Genomic DNA, 16,185 nt, shown 5'->3' with positions numbered 1-16,185 from the left:
CTCTAACTTGACGGAATATTTGGTTGCAAAACCAAATTATCAGATATTCAAACCACTATGTGTTTACATGACAATTTAAATGCAGATTAAACAAACAATTTATGTTTTATGTTTCTCTTAATCCGCTAATATTTTATTACGGAAATCAGATTCACTTACTATGGCGACTTCAACATTAATTTTAACTTTATGACTCTGTTTTATGACAGTCAAACGCCAGTTTAACAGCTTTCAAGTGTCAAATATATATGTTCTTTTGTCATGAGAAATGTTTCGTAAGCGGTCATTTTAATAGTTTTATAACACCGGTTTCGGGCAATTTCGTAACCCCGCACAAACAAAGCCGTTTGAATTTCCCGCAGTAGTTCAGGTGTCACGTGAACTCGGCTCGCAGCCTGATTGGCTACGTCGCAGCGTCAGTTTAAAGAGCCAGTGCGAGCTGCGTTTTCATTGGCCGGCCGCGTTCTAGCGCCAAGATTTCAATAAAAAGGCGAGGGGACAACAGAATCCACTTCAGTCTTTGCTCTTCGTCTGTGTCAGCTCTTCGTTAGCTTAGATTTACGCTTTCCTCTTCTTACATTTAGTTTCTTAAGTTATATTTTATTTATCCGAGACCAAAATGCTTACTGCTCGCAATCCTCTTACCGTCAGGGATGAAAACACACTCAGCAACCAGACCAGCAACATGTCGCTGGACAAAGAAAACACGGTGAGAAGAAAAAACCCTAAAACTTACGTTTCGTCTTCTTTTGAATGTTCAATTCTTGTTAACGTAACTACACTTAACTTAACCAGACGTTTATTTAAGTTTAAGGCGTGTTTAAGTTAAACGTAGTGGCAGCCATTTCCTGAGCAGTTCAGCCTAAGTGACTCAGAATTAATCAGTATTTGTCTGACGTGATGAAATCAAACATATGGACTAGGTATTGACGCTAGTTTCTGGTCACTTTAATGATTTCTGGTCATTTATCTTTAAAGCCTCCGAGTCTGAACACCACCCGCATCCTGGCGTCTAAAACCGCGCGGAAAATCTTCGACGATGCTGAGGTAAGTGACTGAAAATCTGCTGAAACCTTCAGTTTGTTAAACTGATCTACCAGACGGATGATCTATATTCATATTAAAGTCAGTGACCGGAATTTTTCTTGTGTATTGTGCTCACATGGCGCTTAAAATGTCGGTTCTGGCGCCAACGTGGACAGTCAGCTGCCACTGATAAAACTCAGCTGTCGCTCCTACGGGTTTTATTCATCAGAGGTCGTTTGCCAACATTTAGAAAGTTTATCAAACATTAACATGACAAAGTCTTGGCGATAAGAGGTTATTCTTCTCATAGATGTGTGCAGGTTTTAGTCACATGCAAACTATATATCAACACTGGATAAGTTCTCATCAATAACAGCTGATCTTAGATCAATAATCATAACTGTTGTAATCTTCATGTAATAGAAGATGTGAAGCATTTATCTGACTGGCATTTGTGTCTCAAATATTATCTGAGACATTAGGTTTCGATTAATAAGTCAACCCCAGCATTATGCGTTGAACTGTGTTGAACCACGGTTTAATTTGAAAGCAGCCCAAGTGAAATTTGACCAATTAAAGCATCAAAATCAAAGCGTCATCAGACCAGTTATAAAATGTGTAGCAATGAGTTTGTGGTTGACATTGTTTGTTTTTCAGCCCAAAGCAGTGAAGAAGAGCAGCAGCAGTCAGGAGGAGCCGCTGCTGAAGGAAAACCCTCGCCGCTTCGTCATCTTCCCCATCCAGTACCACGACATATGGCAGATGTACAAGAAGGCCGAGGCCTCGTTCTGGACCGCAGAGGAGGTACGCATGAACGCCGCTGCATTCACAAGTGTGCAGTACTGGAAGTGTTGCTGTGACCCTGGTGTGGTCATCTTCATGTGATGCTAACGTCTTGTTTGTTCAGGTGGACCTGTCGAAGGACCTGCAGCACTGGGAGTCTCTGAAGGACGAGGAGAGGTACTTCATCTCTCACGTGTTGGCGTTCTTCGCCGCCAGCGACGGCATCGTCAACGAGAACCTGGTAAGGACGACCGGCCTTAAGCGTGAAACGTCCCTGACAGCAGGACGGTGATTGTTGATGTGTTACTGGTTCGGGATCAGCTCTGACTCCCCAGTCCATCTGAACAGCTGTCAGGCATCACACCGTCTCCTGCTGCTGTGTGATTCTGTTTTAAACATCAACCAGCCCGTGTCCTCATCTCGTTGTTTCACTCTGTGACCACCAGGTGGAGCGCTTCACACAGGAAGTGCAGGTGACAGAGGCCAGGTGTTTCTATGGTTTCCAGATCGCCATGGAGAACATCCACTCTGAGATGTACAGCCTCCTCATCGACACCTACATCAAGGAGCCCAAGGAGAGGTGAGCTGATCCTGGCACTCTTACTGTTCTTGGTGGTTGGTATACTGTTGTCTCTACTGGCCTTTACTCTTGTCTGCACTGGTTTCTACTGTCTGACGGTGTGTTCACTGACCCTCAGGGAATACCTCTTCAACGCCATTGAGACTCTGCCATGTGTGAAGCAGAAGGCCGACTGGGCGCTCAACTGGATCGGCAACAAGGGCGCCAACTACGGTAAACCTGCTCCCCGGGACTCCACATGATGTTTGTGCTCCTGGGTGATCAGGTTTGATATTGATCAACTATATCTGTTATTGATCCTCCAGGAGAGCGTGTGGTGGCCTTCGCGGCAGTGGAGGGAATCTTCTTCTCTGGTTCGTTCGCTGCGATCTTCTGGCTGAAAAAGAGAGGCCTGATGCCCGGCCTGACCTTCTCCAACGAGCTCATCAGCAGAGACGAGGTGACGACCCCACACTGATGTTACACTTCATCTGCTTTTTAAGAGACCATCCATCAGCTGAATTAGTTTTCTCTAAATTTGTTCTTTATTCCTTTTTCTGCTGTTATCCAGCTCATGTTTAATGATTAATCAATAATGTCTTTAGCAATTATTGTTTTTATATCTGGGAAGTGCTGGAAAAATGTGATATTCTTAGACTTGGTGAATAATTTGAGGCCTCATCGTCCCTCCTGGTCTTTATTGACAGTTTCTGCAGGTTCATTAAGTTTAAGACTTTTTTAAAACCAGAGTGAAATTTAAACCCTGTTTGATGGTTATACTGGTATAAAGGTGTGAACCAGCAAGACCACAATTTATTTACATCACCTTTTGTCATATATAAAGTCAGAGGTCTGGGGAATTTCCAGCCAGTTTTTGCTGAAATCAGACAAATCGTTTCATCATTGGCACTTACACTTTATCACCATTAGAGAGAATATTTTAAGACTTACAATACCTTCAAAGATCTTTTTAATAAACTTCATTCAGTGCTTTTTAAGGACTTTTAAGACCTGCAGATAATTATATCGTTCATATTTTGGCCAGTTTGACCATGAAATGTTTTGTTAAATTAAAATTGAATCCTTGTTTTAGCTTTGATTTTTGCCTCAAATCAAATGTCTTGAGTTTTCTGTATGGATCTGCCTGTTCGTATAATTTAGTGTGGTGGTCTAACTGTGTGCTGGTTTCAGGGTCTGCACTGCGACTTCGCCTGTCTGATGTTCAAACACCTGGTGAACAAGCCGTCAGAAAAAACAGTCACCAACATCATCAAGAACGCCGTGGAGATCGAACAGGTCGGTCGACAGCGACACAAACGGATGAATGTGAAGATCCTGAACGTTTCTGTCTGGTTCATCGGCTTCTTCTGGCCGTGGATGCTTTAACTCGGTTTGTTGAACTGTTGTTTTGTTTATGCTCAGGACTTTCTGACGAAGGCTCTGCCCGTGAAGCTGATCGGGATGAACTGTGAGCTGATGAAGCAGTACATCGAGTTTGTAGCTGACAGACTGATGCTGGAGCTCGGCTTCTCAAAGGTAACAACACCCCGGCTGAACCGCAGCTCCTGGTAGATCCAGGTGATACCTGGAATGAAGTCTTCATTATTCCTGCTCAGCTGGTTTGAACATGCAGGCCTCTAAATGTTTGTCATGTAGATTGAATTAGTCCCAGAAACGGCTGCAGGCTGATCAGCTGCTTCCAACCAGCACAGCCAGGTTGAACATGTGATGATGATTCACAGCGTCTGCTGGATCCAAAAATTCAGCAATTCAAAAAGTGAATTAGACCGGTTTAAGTGATATTTTAAGTCTAGCATTCCAAGCGTTGCTGTTCCTCATCAGACTGTTGATAAGACACGATGAAGGCTTAGATCTGACTCTGACACTTGCTGCCACTCTAACAGACAGTCACTGTAACTTGTGCTGCGTCAGAGACAAGTTTGGTCATTTGTTCTCCTGCTGTTGGCACAAAGTTTTATAATCGGAGGTCCCTGGTGTTATTTCATTGAAATATGACTTTAACTCTTCCTAGTTTAGGTCACCTATACTCACCTGATAAGTAGGCCGAGTTTAAACTCAGAGCAGCTGCTGTAGCGGCCTCCTGATCCTGGTCTGTACTGTGTAGGTTTGTAGACGAGGATCAGGTCTGTGATGATGAGAGGCGCAGGGGTACGGACCTCAGCCGGTAATGGGGGCTGAGTGTTGCTGCACACTCTGCTCAGAGAACAAGTGGTTCACTGACAGACGACAGCAACACGAAACAGACGCCAGACTGAACAGACCTCAAAAAAGTCCTGCAGTGCTCCGGTTCACGTCTGACAGTAGACCAGGTGCACTATAGTGCAACTGCTTTATAGTTATACAAAGCAAGTCAGAGCTTCACTCTGAGGGGGAACTTTACCCCTCAGGCTTCCGGACAGAACACTCATTTTCAGATCGTTTTCATGTGTCCACCAGAGAATAAACTGACCTCTGCTCTGTCTCGTGTCTCTGCAGATCTACCGGGTGGAGAACCCCTTCGACTTTATGGAGAACATCTCCCTGGAGGGAAAGACCAACTTCTTTGAGAAGCGAGTGGGCGAGTACCAGAGGATGGGCGTCATGTCGGGCCCCACAGACAACACCTTCAGGCTGGACGCAGACTTCTGAGGACAGAGGTGGAGCGATCCACACTCAGTCACACATTTCAAAGAGAGAAACCAGGTGATGATGAAGGCCATCGCTCCACTCTGTAGGAGGACAGCGGTTTTATGATCTAAATTAACATAAGCCTGTCACCCAGTGCATTCTGAGACTCGCCTGAGCATAAAGTCTAGAGCACAAAGAGATAGGCTTTCAGTGTTGTATAGAACATTTTATGAAATGTTCTGCACCTCAGCAGAATTGTGATGAATTAAAACTTCATCTTATCTTTTATTGTAAACCATCAGAGCATTGAGGCCGTTTTGGTATTTGTACGGTAAAACTAACTTGTGTTTTATCTGCCCATTTGTAATGACATGTAAACTCCAGATGTGTATATTAGAACTTTTAGATCAGTTTTGTATCGTAGGTTACTTTTGTGAAATATGTACAGTTTGAGTGTTTTTAATGCTGGTGTTTTGATTTTGTAATTAAATGTGTCTGTGTGTATATAAACCTGATCATAAAAACCTGATCAGTTTATTTTGCCTTTTTTCAAAGCTTTTATTTACAAAAGAAGCTGATTATATTTCTTTTTTTTCTTCTTTTTTTTTTTTTAGTTAACTAGCTTGATTGTTAATGGATTTATAGTATTACATATCAACTTGTACCTGAGACCTTGAAATCAAGTTTTGATTAGACTTGTGCTGTAGCTGTGGTATAAGCCTTAAAAGCCTTTAAGTATATAATCTCGTTTTCAGCCAAATGCTGCCAAAACTGAGGTTTTGTTTTGCCTAAATGTGAAACGGTTCATTGCCTTGAACAATATTTCAAGTGTTGTGTTATATCATTTTACAAAGATTTATATCAGCATTGTAATATTGATTCCTTAATAACATGTCAATCAGGCCTAATAAGCATTAGCTTTGCTGAGGAAAGGTTCAATTTTCTTTGAGGTCTTAATGAGCATTAAATATCATTTTTAAAAAAGCAGCATTAAAAACATACTGAGTCATAAAATTACTTTAGGTGTTTTTTTTGGGGGGGGTTGTCTTCATTATATTTACAGTGAGAGGGTTACAGGAAAACTGCAGAGAGGGAATGACATGCAGCAAAGGGCCACATGTCAGATTTGAAACCAGGACGCTATGGTAAGGACAAAGCCTAAATGGTTTTCGCTCTACCAGGTGAGGCATAAAAACGTCATAGTATAGCAACGCATAAATTATAGTAAGATATAAAATATAGTGTGTCACCAGCAGATCAAAGTTTTTTTTTTTCCCCACTGCTGGTAACAAAGCATGAATCAAACTCCTAAACAGGTTCATGTGGTTAGTTTATTTGATCTGGTCACAAATTAACAGGAAGAACGGTTATAGAAGCACATACTGTAGATCAGTCGATTGATATGTTTCAGGATGAAACTATGTTGAGTCATTAATATATTCTCTGATTTTAATATAAAGATGTTAAGTTGTTGTAAAGTTGTATAGCAATAAGACTTGTTAACTCCTAACACTGCTCGGTTTAAAGGATGTGAGGTTATTATTGCAGCAGGCACTTCCTACCAATATATACATTTTACATAGATTGTGAAAACAGGTTCAGCGGATCTTGATGTCCAGCAGCGTGACGTCTCCCAGCACCTCCACCTGGTTGATCCGGCTCAGGTCCTTGACTCTGTGTTTGTAGTCCAGCTGGTGGAGCCCATTAACAGCAACTCTGAACTGCTGAGAGTCACAAAGGATGATCATCTGCAGAGGAAACACACCAAAATCATGAGGACAGAGAAGGTTCAAAGGTCCATGACGCTGATTTTACATGTTACATTAACTATGAATTTATTCATTTATATCATGCTGATCCCTTTCTCTTCTTGCTGATTCTCATAGAATGAACTAAAACCAAGAGACTCATCTGAAAAGAACAAAATCCATATAATGCCTGATCAGGGACTTCAAAAAATGATCAGCGGGAAACTAAAATACACAATAATATAAATTAAACAATACTTGTTATAATTTCCCACAGCCCAAAGCGATGCCTTCAGGTGTCTCGATAAAACCCAAAGAAATTCGAATTCAAAAAGTATCAAATCCTCAGATTTGAGAGGCCAGGACCAGCAAATTTTTGGGCATTTTGCTTTTAAGAAAAAAAAGACAAAAGCAATTATTAGGATATTAAAAACAGTTGCTCTCAAACACTGAAAACTCTGAAAACACTTTAAATATTCAACATGAAGAATGTGATTTAAAATATCAGAGGAAGACAGCTGCCCGGCATGTTTTGTTGAGATTTACATGTAGTCAGTCTGACTTCTTGATATGTTTTAGTAAGAAAGAAAATTATTATGACATAGAAATGTATAATTTGTAATTGACTGGAAGGTCAAGCAAAAGAGCTACATGTAGAGTATTTACGTCTAAGAACTCTTTCTAAAGAAAACGAGCCTAGCAGATGTCAGTTTTTGACTTTGGCTCTAAAAAGTTGTGATGGCTGTTTTTACCAACTTTTTGACATAAACAAATAATTGATTAATCAGTAATAAAAAAAATCTTCAAAGAGTGCTGCTTTTCACAGTGTTTTTCTTAATTAATCCACTAGTTGTTTGTTAAATATAACAAATTCCCAGTGCACAATGAGATATCTTCAAATTGTTTACTTTATCTGTCTCGTGTGCAGGGTCAAAGGTCATGATGTACCTCAAAGTATTGTCCTGTACTGAAGGGGAAGGAGCCCAGCTTTGTTTCCTCAGGGCCCCAGCACTCTGACAGGAAGGAGTTTCTGACGAAGGCTCGATGCTTTAGACGAGGGTTCAGATGAAGAGCAATGTCGCTGCTGCCCGCCGTTCGCAGGTTCACACCGAAACTGAAGGAAACATGTCGGAAACATGTCGGAAACACAGCAGAAAAACAGAAATGTTCAAACGACTGATTTTTATCATCTCTAAATGTTCAGGATCCTTCAGTTGTTTTTATCCACATAAAGAATTTTTTTCCTTTTTTGTTACTTTGTTTCAACATTTAAGTTATTAGTTAGTTTATGTCAGAATGAATGAATAAGTAGTGAAAGTAAAACATCACTCTGTAAAAATACTCTGTTCCAAAAGGAATGGAGTATAATCAGGAAAATGTACTTAGAGTATCAAAAGTAAAAGTACTCTTCCTCCACCACAGTTTTTTTCTGGTCATGAAAAGTGCTGCTAACGTCATTCAGGTGATGTTTACCTCTGTGCTTTGTGAGTGGTTTCTGCTTTGATGGTGATGCTTCGTCCGACGCTCAGTCCTTTACCCAGATCACCTCTGAAAGGAATACTCTGCAGAAAACAAGGTTTCATCAGTCAAGAGCCAGTGTAAATACTTCAAGCTCACTGCTGCAGTGTCTCATCGACATTATCTCAGCTATAGCTGCAGTGATTAATTGATTTGTCCATCGACACAAAAATAACTGAAACATTTTTCAAGCAAAAATGGCAAATATTAGCTGGTTGCAGCTTCTAAAATGTGAAGATTTGACACTTGTATGCCAGTAAAGTGAATCTCTGGGTTTGGGCAATTGGTTGGACAAAACCACATGTGAAGAGGTCACCTTGGAGTTTGGGAAAGTATAAGAGGTTGTTCACAATGAAATTGATGGGACATTTCTGGTCGCCCAAAACAAGACATTTGAAGAGGTCATCATGGCATTTTCTGCCATTTTTTAGACCAAAACCGAATCAATCAACTGAAAAATGAATCAGCAGATTAGTAGATAAGGACAATAATCATTGTAAACCATGTAAACCTCTAACTGAAACTCACCAAGTCGCCTGACGAGTCGCTTACCAGCTGGAAGAGGAACAAACAAGAAAATCTGTTTAAATACAATCATAGATAACAATTAACATAATGTTCCCCCATTCATCATTTATAATCAGTAAGTAAACATTTTAAGTGTTTGTTCTACATACTTTATATTATAAAGTTTATAATAATTTACTATATTCTCGTTCATTTTCCTTTTATACAGCAGCCTCCACTGATGTGTGTGTCCACAGGAGGAGTTAGAGTTGTTAACAAATACATTAACCAAACTTAGGTCTGATTAAAGTTGCATTACAGTCTGTTAGAAACCATTTTATAAACTGATTATACAGGATAAATAGCTGGATTTAAAGTAAAGTACCAGAACTGTTTCCGCTGCAAACATCAGACAGTTAATTATTTGTCCTTACATTCATCTCTGAGTCCTGGCTGGTCAGACTGGCTGCAGGAGACACTGAAGTCTGAAAAACAACAAAGCCAAAAACAACAGCTCATAAACTTCATCACAAGTTTCATCACATGAAGAAAAAACAACAAACTTTACTTTTATCAGATGCTGTCGTCAGAGAGCAACTCACAGAGCTCGGGGGGAGGACGCCCACAGCGTCAACTTTGATCTTTCCAGAAATGTTGAGAGTGTCGACTCGCTCCAGATCCACTCTGTGTTTGTACTCTAACACGTGTCCTCCGTTCACAGCCACCTGCAGCACAGACAGCACAGTACTCTGATCCTGCACTGCAGTACAAGTACTCTGATCCAATACTGTAGTACAAGTACTCCTGATTAATCAACTCATGGTTGCAGCACTAATCTAAATTATTGACAAACCTTGAGTAGTAGATAGTAGCTGCTGCTTTTGATCATATCACATGATCTTCATCAGAAGATACAGTATGCAAATGTAGATGTTTCTGCTGCCTCCAAAGCTTCTAACTCTACTGATATCAAATGTGCTCCAGATCAGCCACCTTATTGATTTGTCAACTGCTGTTTCAAGAATTAAAGTTCAAATCTGGCTTATTGTTTTCAGATGCAGTTTGAGAGGTTTGTTTACATGATGTCTGTAAACACAGCAGGAATAGTTTCTATCATCTTACAAACAAACATTTCAAACTCTTCATTTTGCAGGGCAATTTACTGGGAAATGAATCAAGAGCATCAGTTTAAGCATCCTGTGGCAGCCGAGCTCTCACCTTGAACTTGTCTTTCAAGATGAGGATGATGAGTTCAAAAGCCCCCCCGGCAGTGAAGGGATTCTGGCACAGGATCTCCTCTCTGCCCCAGCGCTCTGTCTGCAGTGTGTTGCATACGATACACGGTGACCTCTTAAATCTCGGGTTGAAGTGAAACGCCACGTCGGCCCTCGGCTTCACGCTGTTGCCACATGTGAAGTCCACCTGAAACCTGCAAGACAGCGCAGAGGGACGACAGGTGAGTCAAACATACAGAAGAAAAATCTGCATCATTTCAGATTTAAAACAGGGTTTCAGTTGTTTCTGGTGTTCACCAAATTACATTTTTGTCTGTACTTCCAAACTGCGTAGGACAATAAATCCTACGAATATAGTTATTCAATTAACATGACCTGGAGCCATGTATGGATTACTGAACAATCCTACAGGGCCGAATGGTCAGAGGGCCCCTGGACCAGAAACTCTGTATGAAGAGACAATTAATATTTCACAAAGCCCAGTCAAAACACACAACACAACCACAAAAAAGACAAAAAAAACCCCACAAATAGACACAATACGACCACATGGGAGGGGCCTTTAACATGTCTCATAATCGGTCCATGTTTGGACCCAGATAAACAACAGAAAACTGATGGATAGATTAACCAATTAAAAAATAAATAATTTCTAATTTGCATTTTTATGAGTGGGCGAGCTGAATGACTGAGAAAAATATTGAAGACATTTGTGAATGAAATTGAAGGCTTTTTACATCTTAACAGCCTCTTTTTTTGAAGGAACTGAATTCAATGCTTTCTAAGACTTGTGGAGACTGGAAAATAATATTTAGTCATGTCTGTTTGTAACGAAGCTGTAAACACGAGCGGATCATGCCGGTGTTAAAGGTTAAACAAAGTTCTGTGCTTGATAATTTTGTGTTGCGTGTACTCACCTGTCAACATTAGATGGCACTGAGCCCTGAATGAGAACCATCTCCCCCGGTAGCAAACCCCCCAGGATTGTCCCAGCGAAGGGAATCACCTGAAGAGAAAAACATGTCAGATGTAGGCTGTCAGGTGAGAGGGACCACACTAAACACATACAAACATATGATGAGAACGAAGGAGATTCAGAAGAAATGAAGAAAAGTTTTGTGACAGAGGCGGAAAGAAGGATTTTGTGTTTGAATTCGACATCAAACATCATTTAACCTGCAGACAGAACAGTCTAAATAATACATAGAAGATATCTCTGCAAACATAAACTGGCTCAAATGTTTAGAGGGTCAGATACGACCTGCTTTTGTTGTCATATATGACCCTTTGAGCCTTTAACCGTCATGTTGTAATGTTAGTAAATTGATATTTTTAATGTGAGGATTTGATGCTTTTCTTTATTATATGTGAGAGTAATCTGAATATCTTTGGGTTCTGGGCTGCAGATTTCTGCGGAAATGTCATGAGGCATTTTTAACTATATGAAGACATTTTATAAACAAAAACTTCAACAACTTATCCAGAAAATGATCTTCTTACGATTAATTGAAAATTAAAGTAATAATTAGTTCCAGACAAATGCAAATTAAAAGAAAAAACTTAGATTACACTGATATAAACCAACTGCATTTTTTACATAAAAATGACTAAAAACACATCTACCTCTAAACGTTTTGTATCGCCACACCAAACTTCATTGGAAATTGAAGGTGTTTCAGTATTTCCTACTGTGTCTGCAATTGTTTAAAAGCGACACGAGCAGAGTTAAGACTGTACATTAATTAAATCAAATTAAATCGCTCTCTCCGGCATCGGAAAACACCGAGCTGGGCTCATATTCTAACAAAATGACTCGTAAATAAAGAGTCCAACTGGACTCTGAGCAAATTTGCTGAAATGAAGTTATTTAGTGGAAGACATGTATGACACATTCACCATGAATAATATCAAGTCGATAAAAGTACTTCTTCCACGTTATACGACATTACAGCTGATGATAACGAATTAAAGTGAGCGCTTAGCTGAGATACTAGCTAGCCCGCTCGCCGACAAATCCTCGATAAATTGTCAATTAAACGGTCATGGCGACAATGAAAATGAATCGAAATAGATAATGGTGATTAAGATGAACAAGGTAGGTGTCTTACCGGGTTTAAAAACGTCTGTCTCGGGTTTGAAATCGACATTTTGGAGCAGAACAGCTGGAGTCTGCGGCTAGTTTGTTTTTCTGTTTACTTCCTGATCAAACGTCAGCGCGGTTCACAGTTACAAGGATGAGACAGAGAAGATTTCGGTTATTACACATGACTAAGATGTTTTATTAAATTAAAATTTCATTTAATATAGCAGTTGATTAACACGGTTAAAATTGCCTGTTAGAAACATGATAGTTGCTGTTTAAATACTTTATTTTATTGCCGATTTGGAGTCGGCGTGATGACACAGTTGTCGGCTCCTTACAGAATGCAGAGGTTTTGTAGGTCAGTCTTCTCATTTCAATAATGACTTACTTACCTCAACCCAGTTTATCGGGCAGGTCAAATAACCTCAGTGTGACTTGGTGGTTTCATTTTTCATTTCCAATAAGAAACGACAGGAAAAATATCGATTTAATTCATAATTTATTTGTTTAAAGTGTGGTCATTAACTCAAATGTAAAGTTCTTGGTGTCTGATAAACTGGAAATGTTTAGCCCTAAACGCTACATACAAAGTTTCATACATTTTGATGAGTAATTTACCGTCTCTCCTCAGTAGTTTAGTAATATTACGCTTCTTTTTGGTAGTTTTAGGACTTTTTAGTATTTTTACATCTTTTAGTCATTTCATGTCTCATTATTTGGCTTGATTCAGTTTGACATATAAACAAAGAAGAGCAGGGGTCTTGTTCATAGGCTGTAACAGACTGATTTGCCAGTTTCCTTTAGAAAATGTGAACAAATGGAAAAAAAAAAAAAAAAAAAAAATCAGCCAGATATATCGGCCAATATTACACGTATTGCAGTTGCACTCAGTGTGTTATCATTTCTCAGCCTAGACCAATAATTTCAAGAAAAGAAAGTAAATATTTGCCCAAATGTTTTTGCCTTAAACTATTTAGATAGATGCTTTAATTATCCCCCAGGGGGAGATCATGTGTCCATTAGCTCATTGTTGATTTATTCATTAATTTAAAATGTGAAAAACTCTAAGTTAAACCTAAAGCTCTCTGTTGCGTTTCAACCCAAATTATCAACGGACACATGGAAATGAACAGAATCAGGGCTTTGACTAAGCACACTTTATCATTTAAAATTTTATTACAAAAGAACTAAACATCTGTACAAATTGAACACAAGCAACATAAAATTCCTTTATAAAAACATACTAATATATCAGATTTTATGAAGAACACCAAACTCTAAAAAGTTAGTTTACACATAAGGAGGTAAAAAAGAAAAACTAATATATATATATATACACAATTCTGGTCCATGCTTTACCAAGTTATCAAGTTAACTGCTGAATTTAAGTTGCAGATCCATGGGCTGCAGTATCCTTATTGTCTGAAAATCTCATTATTATCATTGTTATAATAATAACCACCCATCAGCTGACAACCCAACATAAATTAAAATGGTCCTGTACAACAGTGATGATCCATCTGTTTCTACACTCAGTATATCCACCTGTGGATTTTCATCCAGTTAATAACACATTTTGACCTTTAATTTAAGAGTCTAGTTTCCTCCCAGAGTGGAGCGATGGCCTTCATCATCACCTGGTTTCTCTCTTTGAAATGTGTGACTGAGTGTGGATCGCTCCACCTCTGTCCTCAGAAGTCTGCGTCCAGCCTGAAGGTGTTGTCTGTGGGGCCGGACATGACGCCCATCCTCTGGTACTCGCCCACTCGCTTCTCAAAGAAGTTGGTCTTTCCCTCCAGGGAGATGTTCTCCATAAAGTCGAAGGGGTTCTCCACCCGGTAGATCTGCAGAGACACGAGACAGAGCAGAGGTCAGTTTATTCTCTGGTGGACACATGAAAACGATCTGAAAATGAGTGTTCTGTCCGGAAGCCTGAGGGGTAAAGTTCCCCCTCAGAGTGAAGCTCTGACTTGCTTTGTATAACTATAAAGCAGTTGCACTATAGTGCACCTGGTCTACTGTCAGACGTGAACCGGAGCACTGCAGGACTTTTTTGAGGTCTGTTCAGTCTGGCGTCTGTTTCGTGTTGCTGTCGTCTGTCAGTGAACCACTTGTTCTCTGAGCAGAGTGTGCAGCAACACTCAGCCCCCATCACCGGCTGAGGTCCGTACCCCTGCGCCTCTCATCATCACAGACCTGATCCTCGTCTACAAACCTACACAGTACAGACCAGGATCAGGAGGCCGCTACAGCAGCTGCTCTGAGTTTAAACTCGGCCTACTTATCAGGTGAGTATAGGTGACCTAAACTAGGAAGAGTTAAAGTCATATTTCAATGAAATAACACCAGGGACCTCCGATTATAAAACTTTGTGCCAACAGCAGGAGAACAAATGACCAAACTTGTCTCTGACGCAGCACAAGTTACAGTGACTGTCTGTTAGAGTGGCAGCAAGTGTCAGAGTCAGATCTAAGCCTTCATCGTGTCTTATCAACAGTCTGATGAGGAACAGCAACGCTTGGAATGCTAGACTTAAAATATCACTTAAACCGGTCTAATTCACTTTTTGAATTGCTGAATTTTTGGATCCAGCAGACGCTGTGAATCATCATCACATGTTCAACCTGGCTGTGCTGGTTGGAAGCAGCTGATCAGCCTGCAGCCGTTTCTGGGACTAATTCAATCTACATGACAAACATTTAGAGGCCTGCATGTTCAAACCAGCTGAGCAGGAATAATGAAGACTTCATTCCAGGTATCACCTGGATCTACCAGGAGCTGCGGTTCAGCCGGGGTGTTGTTACCTTTGAGAAGCCGAGCTCCAGCATCAGTCTGTCAGCTACAAACTCGATGTACTGCTTCATCAGCTCACAGTTCATCCCGATCAGCTTCACGGGCAGAGCCTTCGTCAGAAAGTCCTGAGCATAAACAAAACAACAGTTCAACAAACCGAGTTAAAGCATCCACGGCCAGAAGANTGGTAGATCAGTTTAACAAACTGAAGGTTTCAGCAGATTTTCAGTCACTTACCTCAGCATCGTCGAAGATTTTCCGCGCGGTTTTAGACGCCAGGATGCGGGTGGTGTTCAGACTCGGAGGCTTTAAAGATAAATGACCAGAAATCATTAAAGTGACCAGAAACTAGCGTCAATACCTAGTCCATATGTTTGATTTCATCACGTCAGACAAATACTGATTAATTCTGAGTCACTTAGGCTGAACTGCTCAGGAAATGGCTGCCACTACGTTTAACTTAAACACACCTTAAACTTAAAGCGTAAACTTCTGGTTAAGTTAAGTGTAGTTACGTTAACAAGAATTGAACATTCAAAAGAAGACGAAACGTAAGTTTTAGGGTTTTTTCTTCTCACCGTGTTTTCTTTGTCCAGCGACATGTTGCTGGTCTGGTTGCTGAGTGTGTTTTCATCCCTGACGGTAAGAGGATTGCGAGCAGTAAGCATTTTGGTCTCGGATAAATAAAATATAACTTAAGAAACTAAACGTAAAAAGAGGAAAGCGTAAATCTAAGCTAACGAAGAGCTGACACAGACGAAGAGCAAAGACTGAAGTGGATTCTGTTGTCCCCTCGCCTTTTTATTGAAATCTTGGCGCTAGAACGCGGCCGGCCAATGAAAACGCAGCTCGCACTGGCTCTTTAAACTGATGCTGCGACGTGGCCAATCAGGTTGCGAGCCACGTTCACGTGACACCTGAACTACTGCGGGAAATTCAAACGGCTTTGTTTGTGCGGGGTTACGAAATTGCCCGAAACCGGTGTTATAAAACTATTAAAATGACCGCTTACGAAACATTTCTCATGACAAAAGAACATATATATTTGACACTTGAAAGCTCTTAAACTGGCGTTTGACTGTCATCAAACAGAGTCATAAAGTTAAAATTAATGTTGAAGTCGCCATAGTAAGTGAATCTGATTTCCGCAATAAAATATTAGCGGATTAAGAGAAACATAAAACATAATCAACTTGTTTAATCTGCATTTAAATTGTCATGTAAACACAAAGTGGTTTGAATATCTGATAATTTGGTTTTGCCACCAAATATTCCGTCAAGTTAGAGTGGATAAATATGAACCGA

At 40.2% G+C, this 16,185-nt stretch overlaps 3 protein-coding genes across 3 annotated transcripts; 1 reads left to right on the top strand and 2 right to left on the bottom strand.

Annotated features, from left to right (window-relative positions):
* Positions 1-507: 507 nt before the first annotated feature.
* Positions 508-5,525, top strand: LOC111238436 (ribonucleoside-diphosphate reductase subunit M2). The gene is made up of 10 exons (XM_022767940.1): positions 508-709; positions 979-1,047; positions 1,684-1,830; positions 1,934-2,050; positions 2,256-2,389; positions 2,508-2,602; positions 2,695-2,828; positions 3,560-3,664; positions 3,791-3,904; positions 4,865-5,525. The coding sequence occupies exons 1-10, from the start codon at positions 620-622 to the stop codon at positions 5,015-5,017; spliced, it is 1,158 nt and encodes a 385-aa protein (XP_022623661.1). The 5' UTR covers positions 508-619; the 3' UTR covers positions 5,018-5,525.
* Positions 5,526-6,307: 782 nt separating this feature from the next.
* Positions 6,308-12,212, bottom strand: lgals8 (galectin 8). The gene is made up of 9 exons (XM_022770351.1): positions 12,113-12,212; positions 10,922-11,010; positions 9,988-10,198; positions 9,372-9,494; positions 9,204-9,254; positions 8,791-8,817; positions 8,218-8,306; positions 7,693-7,858; positions 6,308-6,744 (listed from the first exon to the last, which is right to left on the bottom strand). The coding sequence occupies exons 1-9, from the start codon at positions 12,149-12,151 to the stop codon at positions 6,595-6,597; spliced, it is 945 nt and encodes a 314-aa protein (XP_022626072.1). The 5' UTR covers positions 12,152-12,212; the 3' UTR covers positions 6,308-6,594.
* Positions 12,213-13,258: 1,046 nt separating this feature from the next.
* On the bottom strand, positions 13,259-15,002 carry LOC111240441 (ribonucleoside-diphosphate reductase subunit M2-like). The gene is made up of 2 exons (XM_022770460.1): positions 14,892-15,002; positions 13,259-13,931 (listed from the first exon to the last, which is right to left on the bottom strand). The coding sequence occupies exons 1-2, from the start codon at positions 14,964-14,966 to the stop codon at positions 13,779-13,781; spliced, it is 228 nt and encodes a 75-aa protein (XP_022626181.1). The 5' UTR covers positions 14,967-15,002; the 3' UTR covers positions 13,259-13,778.
* Between the last annotated feature and the right edge of the window lie 1,183 nt (positions 15,003-16,185).

Source organism: Seriola dumerili, unplaced genomic scaffold (assembly GCF_002260705.1).
Source record: "Seriola dumerili isolate Sdu_G_001 unplaced genomic scaffold, Sdu_1.0 BDQW01000025.1, whole genome shotgun sequence".
NCBI lineage: Eukaryota > Metazoa > Chordata > Actinopteri > Carangiformes > Carangidae > Seriola > Seriola dumerili.
Note: the sequence above shows the minus strand (reverse complement) of the source record. Positions and strands in the feature narration are given on the sequence as shown.